Source organism: Chiloscyllium punctatum, chromosome 8, assembly GCF_047496795.1.
Source record: "Chiloscyllium punctatum isolate Juve2018m chromosome 8, sChiPun1.3, whole genome shotgun sequence".
Classification (NCBI taxonomy): Eukaryota; Metazoa; Chordata; class Chondrichthyes; order Orectolobiformes; family Hemiscylliidae; genus Chiloscyllium; species Chiloscyllium punctatum.
Genome location: NC_092746.1, coordinates 115562966 through 115581667, shown reverse-complemented (window position 1 = coordinate 115581667; position 18702 = coordinate 115562966). Strand labels below are relative to the sequence as shown.

The 18702-nt window shown below is 41.8% G+C and overlaps 1 protein-coding gene across 2 annotated transcripts in view; it reads left to right on the top strand.

The window, feature by feature from the left end:
- Positions 1–18702, top strand: part of LOC140480836 (WD repeat-containing protein 48) — a 122494-nt gene that overhangs the window by 57701 nt on the left and 46091 nt on the right. For both annotated transcript variants that reach the window (XM_072576301.1, XM_072576300.1), the window contains exons 3-8: positions 351–429; positions 7145–7227; positions 8223–8352; positions 10161–10249; positions 11086–11187; positions 14763–14987. In XM_072576301.1, coding sequence (XP_072432402.1) covers positions 351–429; positions 7145–7227; positions 8223–8352; positions 10161–10249; positions 11086–11187; positions 14763–14987 — 708 coding nt within the window. The remainder of the gene's footprint in view (positions 1–350; positions 430–7144; positions 7228–8222; positions 8353–10160; positions 10250–11085; positions 11188–14762; positions 14988–18702) is intronic.

Here is an 18702-nt window from a genome sequence, read left to right as displayed (position 1 = left end):
TCGAAATTTCCTGACGACTGTCAGGCTAACTCCTCTCTAGTTCCCTATTTTTTTTACCCTTCTTTCTTGAGTTGTAGTGTTATACTGTTAGACATTTTTTTAAAAAATGTTTCCAAAATACTGAAGGAAGCCCCGACGAGATTTTTGAGTTGCAGCACTGTCGCCTAGACCAAGGTTCATTTCGCTTCTCACAACACAAGTGCATTTCACTCCATGTGACATTAAACCCAGGCAATATAAGGGTGCTGTCCCTGACGGTCTTTACTCTTGTGGACAAATTGTGATCTAACTTGGAAGTTTGCTGCCACCTGTGTGTCCATCTAATCATTTTTTTCTTTTTTCTGTTTCAGCAAGATCCTTATATTGCCTCCATGGAGCACCATACAGACTGGGTGAATGATGTGGTGTTGTGCTGTAATGGCAAGACCTGTGAGTAATTCAGACTGACTTCATTGAACATAGTATTTAACAGTAATACAGTATTTTCAGACAGTCTGGTTTGTCCCCTTGTTGTATGAGGGGCTGTGCAACAAGTTACTGCTGCTTTGCACCATGTGATTTTTATTTCATCAAGCCAACACAAGGCTGGTATTGGCCATTTGAAGTGCTCAATGATGCAAGTGGCTGAACAAAATATCCTTTAAGCAACCTTGGACGAAAAGTGACCTCCTATTGTCACTTCTTTTTTCTTCAAGATTGCTCCAGATGTTTGCAGGTGACACCAAAATTGGAGGTGTAGTGGACAGTGAAGAGGGTTACCTCAGATTACAACAGGATCTTGACCAGATGGGCCAATGGAGTGAGAAGTGGCAGATGGAGTTTAATTCAGATAAATGCGAGGTGCTGCATTTTGGGAAAGCAAATCTTACCAGGACTTATACACTTAATGGTAAGGTCCAAGGGAGTGTTGCTGAACAAAGAGACCTTGGAGTGCAGGTTCATAGCTCCTTGAAAGTTGAGTTGCAGATAGATACGATAGCGAAGGTGGCGTTTGGTATGCTTTCGTTTATTAGTCAGAGTATTGAGTACAGAAGTTGGGAGGTCATGTTGCGGCTGTACAGGACATTGGTTAGGCAACTGTTTGAATATTGCATGCGATTCTGGTCTCCTTCCTATCAGAAAGATGTTGTGAAACTTGAAAGGATTCAGAAAAGATTTACAAGGATGTTGCCAGGGTTCGAGGATTTGAGCAATAGGGAGAGGCTGAACAGGCTGGGGCTGTTTTCCCTGGAGCGTCAAAGGCTGAGGGATGACCTTATAGAGGTTTACAAAATTGAGAGGCATGGATCGGATAAATAGACAAAGTCTTTTCCCTGCGAGAAATTGAGGACTGCAGATGCTGGAGATCAGAGCTTAAACATGTGTTGCTGGAAAAGCGCAGCAGGCCAGGCAGCATCAAAGGAACAGGAGAATCGATGTTTTGGGCATAAGCCCTTCTTCAGTCTTTTCCCTGGGTTGGGAGATTCCAGAACTAGAGGGTGTAGGTTTATGGTGAGCGGGGAAAGATATGAAAGAGACCTTCAGGGCAACTTTTTCACACCGAGAGTGGCACGTGTATGGAATGAGCTGCCAGAGGAAGTGGTGGAGGCTGGTACAATTGCAACATTAAAGAGGCATTTGGATGGGTATATGAATAGGAAGGGTTTGGAGAGATATGGGCCGGGTGAGGCAGGTGGGACTAGATTGGGTTGGGATATCTGGTCAGCATGGACGCGTTGGACTGAAGGTTCTGTTTCCTTGTTGTCCATCTCTGTGACTCTGTGTTCTTTGCCCACCTCAACAATCCAGAATTGTGTTATGAGTACAAAAATGGAAATTGCCGGGGGCACTCAGATTTCCAGCATCCACCGTCTTCTTTCTTAAACTGATTTACTAAGTAACTAAGGCTTGCTTTTTTTTATTAGCTCTACAAGGTTAGCATTTATTGTCTTTTTCTTATTATTAAAACAGATGGTAGCTTTTGAAGTATTGTAGTCCATATACTCCCACTGCATTGGAAGACATGAAGTTGCAGAGTTGTGACATAACCATGAAATGTGTATGTTGCAGTTGGAATTCTGTTTGACTTGGAGAGTATCTGGTAGGTGATGTTCCCATACATCATCTGCAGTTGTCATTCTAGATGGTAAAGGTGGTATATTTGGGAGATTCTGGGAAAGGTTTGGGAAGTTGCTGCAGTGTGTTTAATATTATATGGCAGTGTGTAGTTGAGGGATTGTACTGCAAATTTAAGATTGGAGAAATTGGTGTTGCTCCTCCTCGGAGTGTAGAAGATTGAAGGGGGATCTGATGGAGACATACAGTATTATCACAGGCTTAGACAAGGTAGACAAAGGAAAACCATTCACATTATCTGATGTACGAGGGCAAAGGAACAAAGAATTAGGGCACTAGGCAAGTGATGAGGGTGGACATCCTGGAAGAACATTTTCTGCACATCAAGTGGTCATGACCTGGAACCTGTCGGCTATGACAGTGATTATCTCTGCTTCCATCAATTTCTCTACAGGGAGCATGATACAGGGCAGCACGGTGGCTCAGTGGTTAGCATTCTTGCCTCACAACACCAGAGACCTGGGTTCGATTCCACCTTTGGGAGACTGGTGCAAAACTGCACACAGAAATTTTCCCTGCATTTGTGTGGGTTTCCTCCCATAGTCCAAAGGTGTGCAAGTGAGGCAGATTGGCCATGCTAAATTGCCTGTAGTGTTCAGGGATGTGCAGGCTAGTTGGGTTAGCTATGGGAAATGCAGGTGTATGGAGATGAGTCTGGGTGGGATGCTGTTCAGTGTGGACCCATTGAGCTAAATGGCCTGTATCCACACTGTAGGGATTCTATGACTCTACAGTGAGTCTACATGGACTTGATGAGCCAAAAGGTCTCTTTGCTGTAATGTCTCAAGTCCAAGCCAGTGGAGTGACTTTGGAGAGTCAGGAGCTGAACCACTTTCAAAATACCAAACTTGTAGCATTGAGATCCCACCTGGTGGTAAAAGTGGGCAAGTCAGATAATAATCAATAGTAAGAAACGAAGTAGGGTCAGATGGTGCAGAATCTGTGTGCGTAGAATTGAGGAACTGCAAAGGTTTTTAAAAAAAAAAGTTGGAGTTATGTGCAGGCCTCTAAATAGTAGGCAGGAGTAGGGGTGTGAGACACAAAAGATGTGTAGGAAAGGCAAAGTTACAAAGATCATGGAGAATTTCAAAATGCAGATGGACTAGGAGGATCGGGTTGGTAGTGGTTTGCAAGAAAAGGAGTTTGTGGAATGTTTAGGAGATGGCTTTTTGGAGCAGCTTGTGATGGAGCCCATTAGGGAACAGGCAATACTGGATTTAGTGTTGTGCAATGAGGCAGACTTGATAAGGGAGCTTAAGGTGAAGGAACCCTTACGAGGCAGTAATAATATGGTTGAATTTGCTCCGCAATTTGAGATGGAGAAGATAGAATCAGAGGTAATGGTATTACAGCTGAATAAAGGCAACTATAGAGGCATGAGGGAGGAGCTGGGTGGAATTGATTGGGAGCCTAGCACGAAAGACAGTGGAACAGCAATGGAAGGAGTTTCTGGGGGTAATTCAGGAGGCACAGCAGAGATTCATCCCAGGAAAGAAGAAGCATGGTACAGGGAGGATGAGGCACATGTGGCTGACTCGGGAAGTCAGGGATAGTATACAAGCAAAAGAGAAAGCATGTAATGTGGCCAAGGGCAGTGGAAAAGTAGAGGATTGGGAAGCTTGCAAAGACCAACAGAGGGCAATGAAGAAATAAATGAGGGAGAAGATTAATATGAGGGTAAGCTAGCCAATAATATAAAGGAAGACGATATATCCAAAGAAACTCTTACAAAGGGCATAAAAAGGCAAAAGTGGACATTGAGCAGTTGGAAAATGGATAGATAGTAGTGAGGAACTGAATAATTACTTTGTGTCAGTCTTTACAGTGGAAGACGCAAGTAATATCCCAAACAATTCGAGAGTGCGGGGGGAGAGGTGAGTACGGTGGCCATCCCCAAGGAGAATGTGCTGGAAAAACTGAATGGCCTGAAGCTGGATAAATCACCTAGACCAAATGGACAGCACCTAAGGGAGGTCTATGGGAGATATCTGAAGAGATAGCGGAGACATTTGTGGTGATCTTTCGGGGAATCGCTAGAATCGGGGAGGGTCCCACAGGACTAGAAAATCGCTAACATGACACCCCTGTTTAAAAAGGGCGTAAGGCAAAGGTTGGAAAATTATAAACCAATTAGCCTAACCGCGGTCATGGGTACGATCCTGGAATCCATTGTAAAGAATGAGGTTTCTGAATACTTGGAAATGTATGGTAAAATAGGGCAAAGTCAGCATGGTTTAATCAAGGGGAGGTCGTGCCTGACAAATCTGCTAGAACTCTTTGTGGAAATAACAAGCAGGTTTGACCGAGCAGAACCATTGAATGTTATCCACCTGGTCTTCAAGAAGGCCTTTGGCAAGGTACTGCACAGGCGACTACTGAGTAAGATGAGGGTTCATGGTGTCAGAGGCAAGGTGCTAGCATGAATAGAAGCTTGGCTGTCTGGTAGAAGACAGAGTGGGGTTAAAAGGGTCTTTCTCAGGATGGCAGCTGGTGACAAGTGGTGTTCCGCAAGGTTCGGTGTTGGGACCACAACTTTTCACTTCATACATTGATGATCTAGATGAAGAAACTGAGGGCATTCTGGCTAAGCTTGCTGCTGATACAAAGATAGGTAGAGGGACAGGTAGCATTGAGGAGGCTGGAAAAGGATTTGGACAGGTTAGGAGAGTGGGCAAAGACATGGCAGATGGAGTACAAGCATGAGGTCACGGACTTTGGCAGAAAGAATAGAGGCATGGACTATTTTCTAAATGGGGAGAAAATTCAGAAGTCTGAAATGCAAAAGAGACTTGGGGAGTTCCAGCCCAGGATTCTCTCAAGGTAAACATTGCAGGTTGAGTCAAGTTAGGAAGGCAAATTCAATGATGGCATTTATTTTGAGACGGCTTGAATATAAAAGCAGGGATCTACTTCTGAGGCTCTGTAAAGCTCTGGTCAGACCACATTTGGAGTATTGCATGCAGTTTGGGCCCCATATCTCAGGGAGGATATACTGGCCCCAGAGCGTGCTCAGAGGAGGTTCACTAGAATGGTCCCAGGAATGAAAAGCTTAACGTGAGTGTTTGAAGACTCTGGGTTTGTACTCGATGGAGTTTAGAAGGATGAGAAATCCGATTGACACTTATAGAATACTGAATGGCCTGGACAGAGTAAGTGTTGGGAAAATGTTTCTGTTGTTAGGAGAGACTAGGACCTAAAAGCATAACCTTAGTGAAGGGAAGGCCTTTTTTAGAACAGAATTAAGGAGAAACCTTTTCAGCCAGAGAGTGGTGAATCTATGGAATTCATTACCACAAAAAGCTATGGAGGCCAGGCCATTGAGTGTATTTAAGACTAGGTAGACAGGTTCTAAGTGCCAAGGAGATAAAGGGTTATTGGGAGCAAGTGAGAAACTTATCAGCCATTTTTCAATGGCAGAGCAAACTCAATGGGCTGAATGACCTACTTGTGCTCCTTTATGTTCTATCCCAGAGTGAAACCCGGCTTGACAGATTATAAGTTTTACTTTTGCAACATGGTTGCTGTTTTGGTGGTAATACCAACAATTTACCTTCAAAGTTTGGGAGAAGATTTGTAGCTCGGGTGCTCGTTGTTGTGGTTCTGTTCGCCGAGCTGGGAATTTGTGTTGCAGACGTTTCGTCCCCTGTCTAGGTGACATCCTCAGTGCTTGGGAGCCTCCTGTGAAGCGCTTCTGTGATGTTTCCTCCGGCATTTATAGTGACTTGTTGATTATAGCCATGTGGCTTGTCCACCTCAATTGCTAATCAGAGGTGAATCCATGATCCTAATGGGGGTTCAGTGGTTATAATGCTGTTGTGACATCAGGAGGTAGTTATACCTTTTTCTTTAAAAGGTCATTGCATGGAACTCGACTGAAAGTGTGTTAATTGCCATTTGTAAGCCCAAGCCTATTATGCAGACCTTGTATTCAGATATGGGTTGTTTTGTTTCCATATAATCTTGAATCTGAAATTAAAGATAACCATTGGTTGCCCTAGCTTTCAGAGTACTGCTGCTTCATCAGGTAGGTTGTGGTATAAGATCATAGAACACATAATTTATGGCAAAAGTTTACAGTTTTGCTATCATATTTATTTTGAAGGAAGTATCAAGTTTATTTTTGCTATAAATTCTGTGTCCTCCGCTCTTATAGTCCACAGCCACCTGATGAAGGAACAGCGCTCCGAAAGCTATTGCTTCCAAATAAAAATATTGGACTATAACCTGGTGTTGTGATTTTTAACTTTGTACACCCCAGACCAACACCGGCACCTCCAAATCGTTGGTTGCCCTATTTTGGATTTATCTTTTGCCACTGTGCATCAAGCTCTATCTCCATAAAAATTCAAGAAATAGGAGCTGGAATAAGCTATTTGACCATTGAAGCCTGCTCTGCCATTCAACAAGATTTTTGTTGATCTTACTTCCACCTCAACTCCACTTTACCACAGAATCAACACATCCTTTAATTGTCTTGGTAACCAAAAATTTATCATCACTTGGCCTGAATATATTGAACTCCTGGGCAACACAGCCTGGTTGGAAAGGAATCCTAAATATTGACAGCTCTTTGAAGAAATATTCTCCTGATCTGAATAGCTGACCCCTTGTGGTCAGACTGTGACTTCCTAGATGCCCAACCTGGAGAAACATTTTCTCTGCGTCTATCCTGAAAAATCTTTCAATTAGGTCACCTCTGAATCAAGAAGCTTGATGCTGTTCAGGGCAAAACAACAAGTTTGCGTGACACCACATCTGCCGCTTTGAACATGCACTTTTGTTTTGCTAATTTTGAATTTGCAGTTTGCTCCATTTACCCACTTTTTCTCACTTAACTGACATAAAGCCCTTGGGTTTTCTGTCTGATCCCCAAGGGTGTACATAGACGTAATAGTGCAGCAAGATCATACAATACTCCAATATCCTAATTTGCTGGTTCCAGTATTTTTATTTTGCAGAATTGTGTTGTATTGTTTTGGCTAACCACTTTAGAGATGATTCTGAACTAGTTTTTTTTTAAATTTTGTAGTAATATCGGCTTCATCTGACACTACAGTGAAAGTGTGGAACGCTCATAAAGGATTTTGCATGTCCACATTACGAACTCATAAGGTAATTTTTTTTGTAATGGGAAAGTTTTGTATTCCTTTCCTCAGTAATATACAAAGTGTATTTATTTGTAATAAATCTTAATGCTTTTATTAAAGTTTTTTTTAACCCCCATTCATGGTGAGGACAGTTGTCAATTAATCTTCTTGTGAAGGTGACCTTTTGAGTAAAGTAACTGTTACGGACCTTGCGCTCCGTATTGTGTATGTACACATCCCGTTTTGAGAATGTCAGAATAAATTTATATTAAAAATGGAATTATCCACTTTAATACAGTTAATTTGAAGAATGAAAATGTAAATCCTTTGCTTTTAGTAAATTAGAACTAAATTCATTGAGTAATCACCTTATTGGTTACTTATGGTACTAAAAGAGATGTATCACAGGAAATACTCTCATCAATAAAAGCATAGCATTTACTCAGTCAACGTCAGTTTTGTCTCATGAATCAGATGCTGTGGTTTAAAACAGTACAGGAGCAGGATTTGAGTATGTAGTCTAGACTGCCATGCAGCAATATGATTGGAACACTGTATTGTTACACGTTTACTGAATGAGATTTTAAATCCAATTTCCTGTCTGTTTAATCTGTTGGCTCAGGCATATTTCGTGGAATTAATTCTAAATACTTCTAACCTGGTGTTTAGAGAGAAAATGCTACTGGAATTGGTTTTAGTAATGTAGGAGTTTTGCAATAGATGTGTTTAGGAATGGTTCTAGACTTAAATAGGAAACTTGCATTTATTTTCCCTGTTGTGGAACTAAACTGTGCAAACTCAACAGATGGAAAATGTGCTTCCCTGATTTCTGATCATTCCTGATATCTGACTTCTAATTATTAGGAAATGTGCTTGTTAATGAGAACAATGTCAAGTTCTGTTGTGATGTACTGTGGTGAATACTCACTCACTTCGTAGTTGTGTGGAATTGAAATATAAGTTTAGAGAGAGAGAGAAGAAAATGGTGGAAGTTAACAGTTTTTTTCTTTATTTTATTAGGATTATGTTAAGGCATTGGCTTATGCAAAAGACAAGGAGTTGGTGGCTTCAGCTGGGCTAGACAGACAGATTTTCCTCTGGGATGTAAATACTCTTACAGCACTGACTGCCTCAAACAACACTGTCACCAGTAAGTTCTTGATTGGGAATGGAACTGAGAAGATGTCCTTTATCACAACGCAAATAAATTCTTGGAATGTTTATAAATAAATGAGTTATTTGTTTTTAATTTGTAGATGAGATTTTGAAAATTTTGATCAAAATGCATTTATTAACTACTTGTAATTGTCCTCAAACAAAAAAAAGTAGGAGGCTGTGGCTTACTAGATGTCTTCAGAATGCACGTAAGTATGGATTGGCATGCAGGTCAATATAGGAATGGATGGACTAGACTTGATGGAGCGTGTTACACAGTCTGTCTTGAAGCAAACGAGTGGATCAGTTGTATGTTCATCGCAGTCCACTAGTTTTAATTCATTTTTATTCTGTTTGATTGTGAAGAAATATAGTGTCATTCAAAGTTTGTGAGAAGATTTGTAGCTCGGGTGCTCGTTGTTGTGGTTCTGATCGCCGAGCTGGGAATTTGTGTTGCAGACGTTTCGTCCCCTGTCCCGAGGATGTCACCCAGACAGGGGACGAAACGTCTGCAACACAAATTCCCAGCTCGGCGAACAGAACCACAACATATAGTGTCATTGTTCCAGTAAAATGAATTAGTGGCAGACTTGCAGAATTTTAGTACTGTGTTCACTTTGGGGTTTTATCCTCTTCACATAATCATGGGCTACATGCGGTGATTTGAATTTACTTAACACTAGGGTAAAAGACTAGCAAATTTAGGGGAAGTTGATTAATCACTGTCTTGGATGAATGCAATTAAATGGTTAACTTGAGTATATATTTATCCATAGTATTGTAGACTGGCTGGGATCTCTCAGTACAAGGAGATGGTATGTGCTAATAATCACTGTTTTAGTATTTGATGCTTTTGGGCCAACAATTTGGGAACATGGAACAAATTTCACTGCAACTAATATCTGGATTATAAAGCTAGTCTCAGTAATAGTGAACATAGCACTTTCATTGTTAGAAAGACTGATTCACTAATATAGTTTAAGGGAAGGAAATCTGCTTGTTCTGGTCTACAGGTATCTCCAGACCTGCAGTAATGTGATTGACTCTAAGCTGTCCTTTTGAAATGGCCTAACAAGCTAACTCAGTTCAAGGACAGTTAGGGATGGGCAACAGTGACACCATGTTACATGAAAGATTAAATAAAAGGATGAGTCAATGACTTGAACACTTCCTAAGAATTAGTAATGCCAAAAAGTCAGACTTTTAGCACTAGCCCTGGCATAAGAATTAGTTAGGAGCAATTTTTTTGAAATCTAATAATTACTATACTCTGCAAAGCAGTTTATTGATCTTGACTACTTCTGCAAATCTCTTGTCACAAAATGTTTTGCTTGTAACAATTACTACAAGCTATCCAAGAACTTAATAAACATGGACAAAATTAACGAAGAGTGGAACCACTGTTTGCAGGATTTTATTATCATCCCATCTGGTTCACTAATGTTGTTTAGGGAAGGAAACCACTATGCTTACCTGGTCTGGCCTGTTTGTGACTTCAGACCCACAATAATGTGGTCGACTCTTAAGTGCCCGCAAGGTGATTAGGAATGCTCTATAAATGTTGGACTAGCCGGTGACACCCTCATCCTAGGAGTACATTTTAAAAATATTCCTGTTTATGTCTGTTTCATAGGAAATTAGTATAATTTTGAGGAGAATTAGCAGAAAGACTGATTCTATTCCCTTGCTTTCCCTGTGTTTCCCCTACCCATTATATCTTCGAGTGTATTAATCAAGATGTGAGGACTTTGCACAGGAAAACTATTTTATTGCTAAGTGCATATTTTGGTTTTGTAACAACAGCATCATCACTGAGTGGGAACAAAGATTCCATTTATAGCCTTGCAATGAACCAGATGGGAACAGTAATCGTTTCAGGATCTACTGAAAAAGTAAGTTAAATTATGAAGAAAGCCATGCTTGTTTGGTTCCTGTAGCTGAGAAGATCTTTTCACATATCTCAAATATGTTTCACATATCTCCAATATCATATAGCACTTTAACTTTTGTACCTTTATGATTATGATTAACCTTTTTTAATGGTTCCATGCAATTAAAGTTGGGGGGTGGGGGGGGAGAAACAATGCATGTATTAAATTTCTCTCACAAAAAAACTTGCAGGTGTGAGTGGGGAAATTATACTTTGCGGTTGCATTGGGTGCTAGATGCAAGAAGCGACTAGTGAACAATGTCAGTTTTTTAAAATTTATTTTGTGTACTGTATATTGTCTAAGAATGTGGTGTAATTGTCTTCTATTTGGTTTGCTTAGAGTTGATGTATGAATTTAAGAATTGGCAAATGTTGGAAGGCAAAAGTGAGGACTGGAGATCAGAGTCTAGGTTAGAATGGTGCTGGAAAAGCACAGCAGGTCAGGCAGCATGTGAGGAGCAAAAGCCCTTCAGGAATGGAGGCAGGGAGCCTCCAGGGTGGCGATATAAATGGGAGGAGGGTGGGGGTGGAGAGAAAGTAGCAAAGAGTACAATAGGTGAATTGGGGGTGGGGATGAAGGTGATAGGTCAAAGGGGAGGGTGGGGAAGGTAGCAAAGAGGAAGAGCTTCAGGGCAGAGGAGCTGACCTGGGGGTTGCAGTGAGAGCGAGAGACTCACTGAGATTCTTATGGAGAGAGGAGGAGAACCTCTTCAAGACAAATCTTGCTTATTTTTAGGGCTAATGTTGCTTGTCCCAACAGTTCTGGAGTAGTATTGAGATATTGGTTGTCATTAACAGGTTCTGAGAGTATGGGATCCCAGAACGTGTGCAAAACTGATGAAACTTAAAGGTCATACTGATAACGTGAAAGCTCTACTGTTGAACCGAGATGGCACACAGGTATTCCATTTTTCTTGTTAGTGTTCTCATAAAGATCATTTTATATTACTCTTTGTCAACCTTGGCTAAAGGTGCTATATAAGTTGAAATTGTTTTCTCCTTCTCCTTCTCCTGCTGCTTTTGTCATCCCCTTCTGCCTTTTAACTTGTTTCTTTCTCTCGCTCACTGTTGCCATAGTGTAGCTTTTTCTATTTCTTTAATATTAAGTTATAACAGTTGTTTTTGAATCTTTTGAGTAATACAAAGTAATGATTAGGATTTTAAAGATAATGGACTTTGTACTTATTCACTTTATGATGTTGGCATATTGAAGAGCCATTTACCGATGCCCACTCCCAGTAAATATTTATGGTACAATACGTTTCCAACCTGAGTTTAGATTTTGAATAAGTGATTTTACTCTAGAATTTGTCCGTTTGTTTATGGTCTACCCCTGTATGTGTGCCTTGTTCTGTTTATCATTGTGGTTTTACTTCCAAGGGAACAATTTACTGCACTTGAGTAATACATGGAGTCCTTTGCAAATTGTTTCCGTTGGCTACTCTGACTGTAGTCTTTTTTTTCCTTAACAACGCAGCTAAAGAATGTTGAAGTATACTGATCTTGGGCTTTAAGTACTATCCCAACTTGAGTAAAAATAGAACAAGTGACTAAAACATGTAGTGTCATGTTTTCTTTTACATTTTTGCAAGCTCATTTCGTAACTTAAAAAATAAATAGGTTAACATAACAGTTGCAAACTGATGTACGCAGTTCCCTTACTTGGGGTTCTCCTCTTTTCCTCACTACCTACATAAACCACGTGGCCTGATTTAATTCTCCTTGAGATTGAGACCCTAAAACATAGGAGGAGAAATTAGGCCATTCACCCCATTGAGTTTGCTCCACCATTCAATCAGGGCTGATAGGTTTCTGAACTCCATTCTCCTGATTTCTCTCCATAGCCCTTAATCTATTTGATACTCAAGAGCCTATCAATCTCAGTCTTAAATATACTCAGTGACTTGGCCTCCACAGCCTACTGCAGCAATGAATTCTATAGATTCACCACTCTCTGCCTGAAGAAGTTTTGTCTTATCTCTGTTCTAAAAGGTCTTCCCTTTACTCTTAAGGTTATGCCCTTGTGTCCTAATCTCTCCTACCAATGGAAACATCTACCCTGTCCAGGCCATTCAGTATTCTGTATGTTTCAATTAGATTATATCTCTCCCCCCCCCCCCCCCATCCTTCTAAAATCCATCGAACATAAACATTCCTCATATGTTAAGCTTTTCATTCCTGGAACTATTCGTGTGAACCACCTCTCAATATGCTTCAAAGCCAGTACATCCTTCCTGAAATATGGAACCCAAAACTGTGCACAATACTCCAAATGTGGTCTGACCAGACCCTCAGAGGTAGATCCCTGCTTTTATATTCCAGTCCTCTCGAAATATATACCATTATTGTATTTGCCTTTCTAACTACTAATTCAGGAGAAAGTGAGGACTGTAGATGCTAGAGATCAGAGTCGAGAGTGTGGTGCTGGAAAAGCACAGCAGGTCAGGCAGCATCTGAGGACCAGGAGAATTGACAGTTCGGGTATAAGCCTTTCATCAGGACCTACTGACTCAACCTGCATTTTTACCTTGAGAGAATCCTGGGCTAGACTTCCCAAGTCTCTTTTGCACTTCAGACTTCTGAATTTTCTCCCCATTTAGAAAATAGTCCATGCCTGTCTTCTTTCTGCCAAAGTCCATGACCTCACGCTTGTACTCCATCTGCCACGTCTTTGCCCACTCTCCTAACCTGTCCAAATCCTCCTGCAGCCTCCCCGCCTTCTCAATGCGACCTGTCCCTCTACCTATCTTTGTATCATCTGCAAACCTAGCCAGAATGCCCTTCATCTAGATCATTAATGTATGAAGTGAAAAGTTGTGGTCCCAACACTGAGCCTTGTGGAATACCGCTTGCCACTGGCTGCCATCCTGAGAAGGACCCTTTATCCCCAGTCTCTGCTTTCTGCCAGACAGCCGAGCTTCTATCCATGCTAGCACCTTGTCTCTAACACCATCGGCCCTTATCTTACTCAGTAGACTCCTGTATGATAGCCTGTCAAAGGCTTTCTTGAAGTCCAGGTAGTTAACATCCATTGGCTCTGCTTAGTCTAACCTGCTCATTACTTCCTCAAACAATTCTAGCAGATTTGTCAGGCATGACCTCCCCTTAATGAAACCATGCTGACTTTGCCCTATTTTACCACATATTTCCAAGTATTCAGAAATCTTGTCCTTCACAATGGATTCCAGGATCTTACTCGCAACTGAGGTTAGGTAAATCGGTCCTTTGCCTTGTACCCTTTTTCCCCCTTTTTAAACAGGGGTGTCATGTTAGCGATTTTTTTTTCCTGTCCTGTGGGACCCTTCCTGATTCTAGCCATTCCTGAAAGATCACCACTAATACCGCCTGTATCTCTTCAGCTAACTCCCTTAGAACTTTGAGATGTAGTCCATCTGGTCCAGGTGATTTATCCAGCTTCAGACCATTCAGTTTTTCTAGCACCTTCTCCTTGGTGATGGCCTCCATACTCAGCTCTGCCCTCCTCACTCTCTTGAATTTTAGACAGAGATCCTGATGTAAGAAAAAATTAAAAATACATCACTCTGAGACTTGTTGCATTTAAAAATAAATTCAAGAAGGTTATCAATGAAAACTGTATTTAAACAATTTGGAACATACTTTGTTTTTTGCTCTGATTGACTTTGATCCTTGAGTAGATACCTATCTTCAGGAACTGCACCTAAATTATAGGCACGCCTCCTCCATGAATCTCGTCTGTTGACTGTCATAAATGTAGCTAATAGCAAGTGGAGTGTTTAATGTTTAATGTGATACTTTTTTTTGTCATAGTCACAAAATTGAGAACAGTTCAACACTGGGGATTCCTGTGGTACTGAGGAATATTGTTTCAATAAGCTATATACTGATCTTTGCCTGATTGTTGTGGCAAGATGCCAAGTGAAGACATAATATTTCATTGATAGCTAGGAGTTGGAGAAACCTTGCACACAATTGACACAATAGACTGTGTTTATGTGAAAATGGAATACAGCAAACTTTGTTTTAACTGGCACTCTTGGTAAAGCAGCAAAAATTACATACCGCAAATATTGGAAGTTTATTGTGTTGTTGCGATCTCTGCGATGTCCGAGTTGAGGGTACAAGTGAGAGAGCTCTCTGCCGGCAAGTTTTGTTTAAGGCAAAGTTGCATTATTATTTAAGTGATTTATGCAGTAAATAAAGCACAACAGTGATGTGTATGACCCCCATGCACATTTATGTTTTTACATGACCTTTTGATAAACCGGCCCATTCCTGACCCCTGTAGATGCTGGTTAATAAAAAGTTTGCTGTATTAATTTGTCTATGGTTTCTGTGTGAAGAGTGAGCCATCACACCAACTCTGTTTGCCATTAGGGATGCATAATAAGTACTTGCCAATTCAGCAACACCCACATTCCACGAGCCAATAAAAGTGACAATTTAACATTTTTTTTGGTGTTGATAACAGCATCATTCCATTTTTTATCCCTTAGTGTTTATCTGGCAGCTCTGATGGGACCATCCGCCTGTGGTCCTTGGGACAGCAGAGGTGCATAGCAACGTATAGGGTCCACGATGAAGGAGTTTGGGCACTGCAAGTCAATGAAGCCTTTACGCATGTCTACTCAGGAGGGCGAGACCGCAAAATCTACTGCACAGACCTCCGGAACCCAGATATTAGAGTTCTGATTTGTGAGGAAAAAGCACCAGTTCTCAAGGTACAGCCGTAAAAATTGGGCAGAACTTTTGGCAACACTGCCGTGCTCAAGTAAAATAGATAGAAGACTGTAGACCGACCAAAGGTAAAGCAGTGAAAATAGTAAGCTGAACGCTATCAATGTACTTTCCTATTTACGAACAAAACTCAACGTTCTGAACTCTCAAATAGGAAGCAATATAAAATTGTGGTTGAAAAAAAAACCCAGCAGGCAGTATCTGTGGAGAGTGAAACATAGTTAGCATTTTGAGTCAATAACTCTTTGGAATAGATGAGAAAGGTGGAAATCTTGGGACTTTTATTGTTATTATGAAGTGGGGGGTGGGGGGGAGTGTAGATGCTCATAACAGACTAAAGATGAACTCTGACTGAAAGGAAAGCATGATAAAGAAGGTACAGATACAAAGGAGGAGGGGAAACTATCAAAGTGGAGGACAGAATTTGTGCTTTGTTGACCTCCATGTAGAGTCCAAAGTATGTAAAGAATCTAAATGCAAGTGAGGTGCTGTTCCTTCAGCTGACTTTGGTCTTTACTAGAACACTGTAGCGGTCCTAGGGCAGAAAGGTCACCTTGAGAAATGGCAAGCACACGGACAGTTGGGGTCATGTTGGCAAACTTTGTGATGTATTCCAAAAACTGATGCTCCCCCGTATCTGATTTAGTTTCCTCATTGTAGGAAAGAGTCAAAGTGTGGTGCTGGAAAAGCACAGCAGGTCAGGCAGCATCTGAGGAACAGAAGAGTCAACATTTCGGGAATAAGCTCTTCAGGAATGTGAGGGGTAGGGGGAAGGGGGCTGAGAGATAACTTGGAGGGTCGGGGGGAAGGAAGGTGGATGCAGATGGAGGATAATGGTGATAGGGTGGAGCGAATAGGTGGGAAGGAAGATGGACAGATCCAGTCAAGAGGACAGTGCCGGGTTGGAGGGTTAGAAACTAGTGAAGTCGCTGTTGATGCCTTGTGGTTGAAGGGTCCCAATGCAGAAGATGAGGCATTCTTCCTCCAGTCATCGAAGGATGAACCTTTGTACTGTGTCTTCCATCACACCCAGAAATTCCTGTCGTTGATGTACTGCCTTCCCCGCTAGGCTCTGCTTCCAGTCGATTTTTGTCAGTTCCTCTCTCATGCCCCTGTAACTACCTTTATTTAACTGTAACACCATTCCATCCGATTTTGCCTTCTTTCTTTCATACTGCAGACTGAACTCTACCATATTCTGATTGCTGCCTCCTAAGTGTTCCCTTACTTTAAGATCTTTTATAAAGTCTGGCTCATTACATAGAACTAAGTCCAGAATAGCCTGGTCCCTTGTGGGCCCCATCACAAGGTGCTCCAAAATGCCATCCTGTAAGCATTCCTTTTCGTTGGGTCCACCGGCAATATTATTCACCCAGTCCATTTGCCAATTGAGGTTCCCCCATGGTCACCGTGACCTTTATTTTCTGACATGCCCGATCTATTTCCTGGTACATCTTGTGCCCCTGGTCCTGACCACTGCTGGGCGGTCAGTACATAACTCCCATTATGGTTTTTTTGCCTTTGTGTTCCTCAACTCCACCCACACACTCCATCATCTGACCCTATGTCATTCAGTGCCATAGATTTAATTTAATTCTTAGCTAACAAGGCAATCCCGTCCCGTCTACCCATCTTCCTGTCTTTTCGATAAGTTGTAATTCCTTGGATGTTTAACTGTCACTCCTGAACCCCCTGCAACCACATCTGTGAGGTGTCTACCACATAATCATTCACGATGATTTGTGCTGTTAATTCATTTACTTTGTTATGAATACTACAAGCATTCAGGTAAAGCCTTAATTCTAACTTTCTTATCCTCATGATTTCCAAAATCTCTAGTAATATGTCCTACGTTATCCTTCCTTCCTTGCTTGCTTTATTCCTAGTCTGCCTTGAACTTAAACACTGCAAACGTGCTAACCTGCTGCTTATCTTTCTAGTTGACTCCATACTTCCTGTTGCTTTCCCTTTCCTTTCCACCCAACTCACAAGTTTAACGTCCTAGTAACCACCATATTTATCCTTTTCACCAGAACATTGGTTCCAGATCGGTTGAGGTGGAGACCTCATTGGCACAGATTCCCCCAGTTCCAAAACTGATGCCAATGTCCCATGAAATGCAATCCCTCTTTCCCACACCAATCTCTTAGCCACGTGTTTCCTTCCCTAATTTTCCTATCCCTATGCCAATTCGCACGTGGCTCAGGCAGTAATCCAGAGATTATGACCCTCTAGGACCTGTTATTCAATTTCCTTCCTAGTGCTTGATACTCCCCAAACAGGTCCTCCTTCCTAGCCTTGCCTATGTTGCTTGTGCCAACGTGAACCACAACAACTGGATCTTCTCCCTCCCACTGCAATATCCTTTTAAGCCGGCCGGTGATGTCCTGCACCCTGGCATTGGCCAGGTAACACACCATGTAGAACTCCCGATCCGGCTTGCAAAGGATACTATCTGTCCTCCTTATAGAATCCCTTATAACAACTACTTGTCTTTTTGCTCCCCCCTCTTGAATGGCCTCTGCACCATGGTGCCGTGGTCAACTGGCTCATCCTGTCCACAGCCCTTTCCCTCATCCATACAGGGAGCAAGGATATCATTCCTGTTGGACAAGGTCAAGGGCTGAGGCTCCTCCAGTCCTGAACTCAGAGTCCCCCTACCTGCTTCACTTACAGTCACACCCTGTTGTCCCTGATCACTTACTGAATTTGAATTACTTCATCTACTGGATGTGACTGCCTTCTAAAACAAGGCGTCCAGGTAACTCTTTCCCCCTCCCGGATGTGCTGCAGTGTTTGAAGCTCAGATTCTAGATCATCAATTCTAATCTGGTTGCTGATCTTCCACACTTGCTGCACATGTGGTCGTTGCTGTTCACATTGCCAGTTCTTACATCATACAGCTACAGGTCATGAGATATCCTTAGTGAGCAGGGTTAAGGAAAACCCCAAAGCTTTTTATTCATATATAAGGAGCAGAAGGATAACAAAGGAAAGGGTTGGCCCACTCTAGGACAAAGGAGGAAAGATACGTGTGGAATCAGAAAATGGGGTGAGATTTTTATTGAGTACTTCGCGTCGGTATTCACTGAGGAGAGGGATATGGTGGATGTTAAGGTTAGGGATAGATCTTTGATTACTCTAGGTCAATTCGGCAGAAGGAGGGAGGAAGTGTTGGGTATTCTAAAAGGCATCAGGATGGACTTGTCCCCAGGTCTGGATGGGGATCTATCCCAGGTTACTGAGGGAAGCGAGAGAGGAAATAGCTAGCCTTAACAGATATCTTTGCAGTATGCTTGAATACTGTTAACGTTCCGAAGGACTGGGGAATTACTAATGTTGTCCCCTTGTTTAAGAGGGGTAGCAAGGATAAACCAGGTAATTACAGACTGGTGAGCCTGACATCCGTGTAGGGAAGCTACTGGAGAAGATACTGAGTGATAGGACATATATATCCATTTGGAAGAAAGTCAGCTTATCAGTGATAGGCAACATGGGTTTGTGCAGGGAAGGTCATGTCTTACAAACCTAATAGAATTCTTTGAAGAGGTGACAAAGTTGGTTGATGAGGGAAGGGAAGTCATATACATGGACTTCAGTAAGGCATTTGATAAGGTTCCCCATGGTAGGCCCATGAAGGTGAAGTTGCATGAGGTCCAGGATGTTCTAGGTAGATGGATATGGAACTAGTTGGGCAAT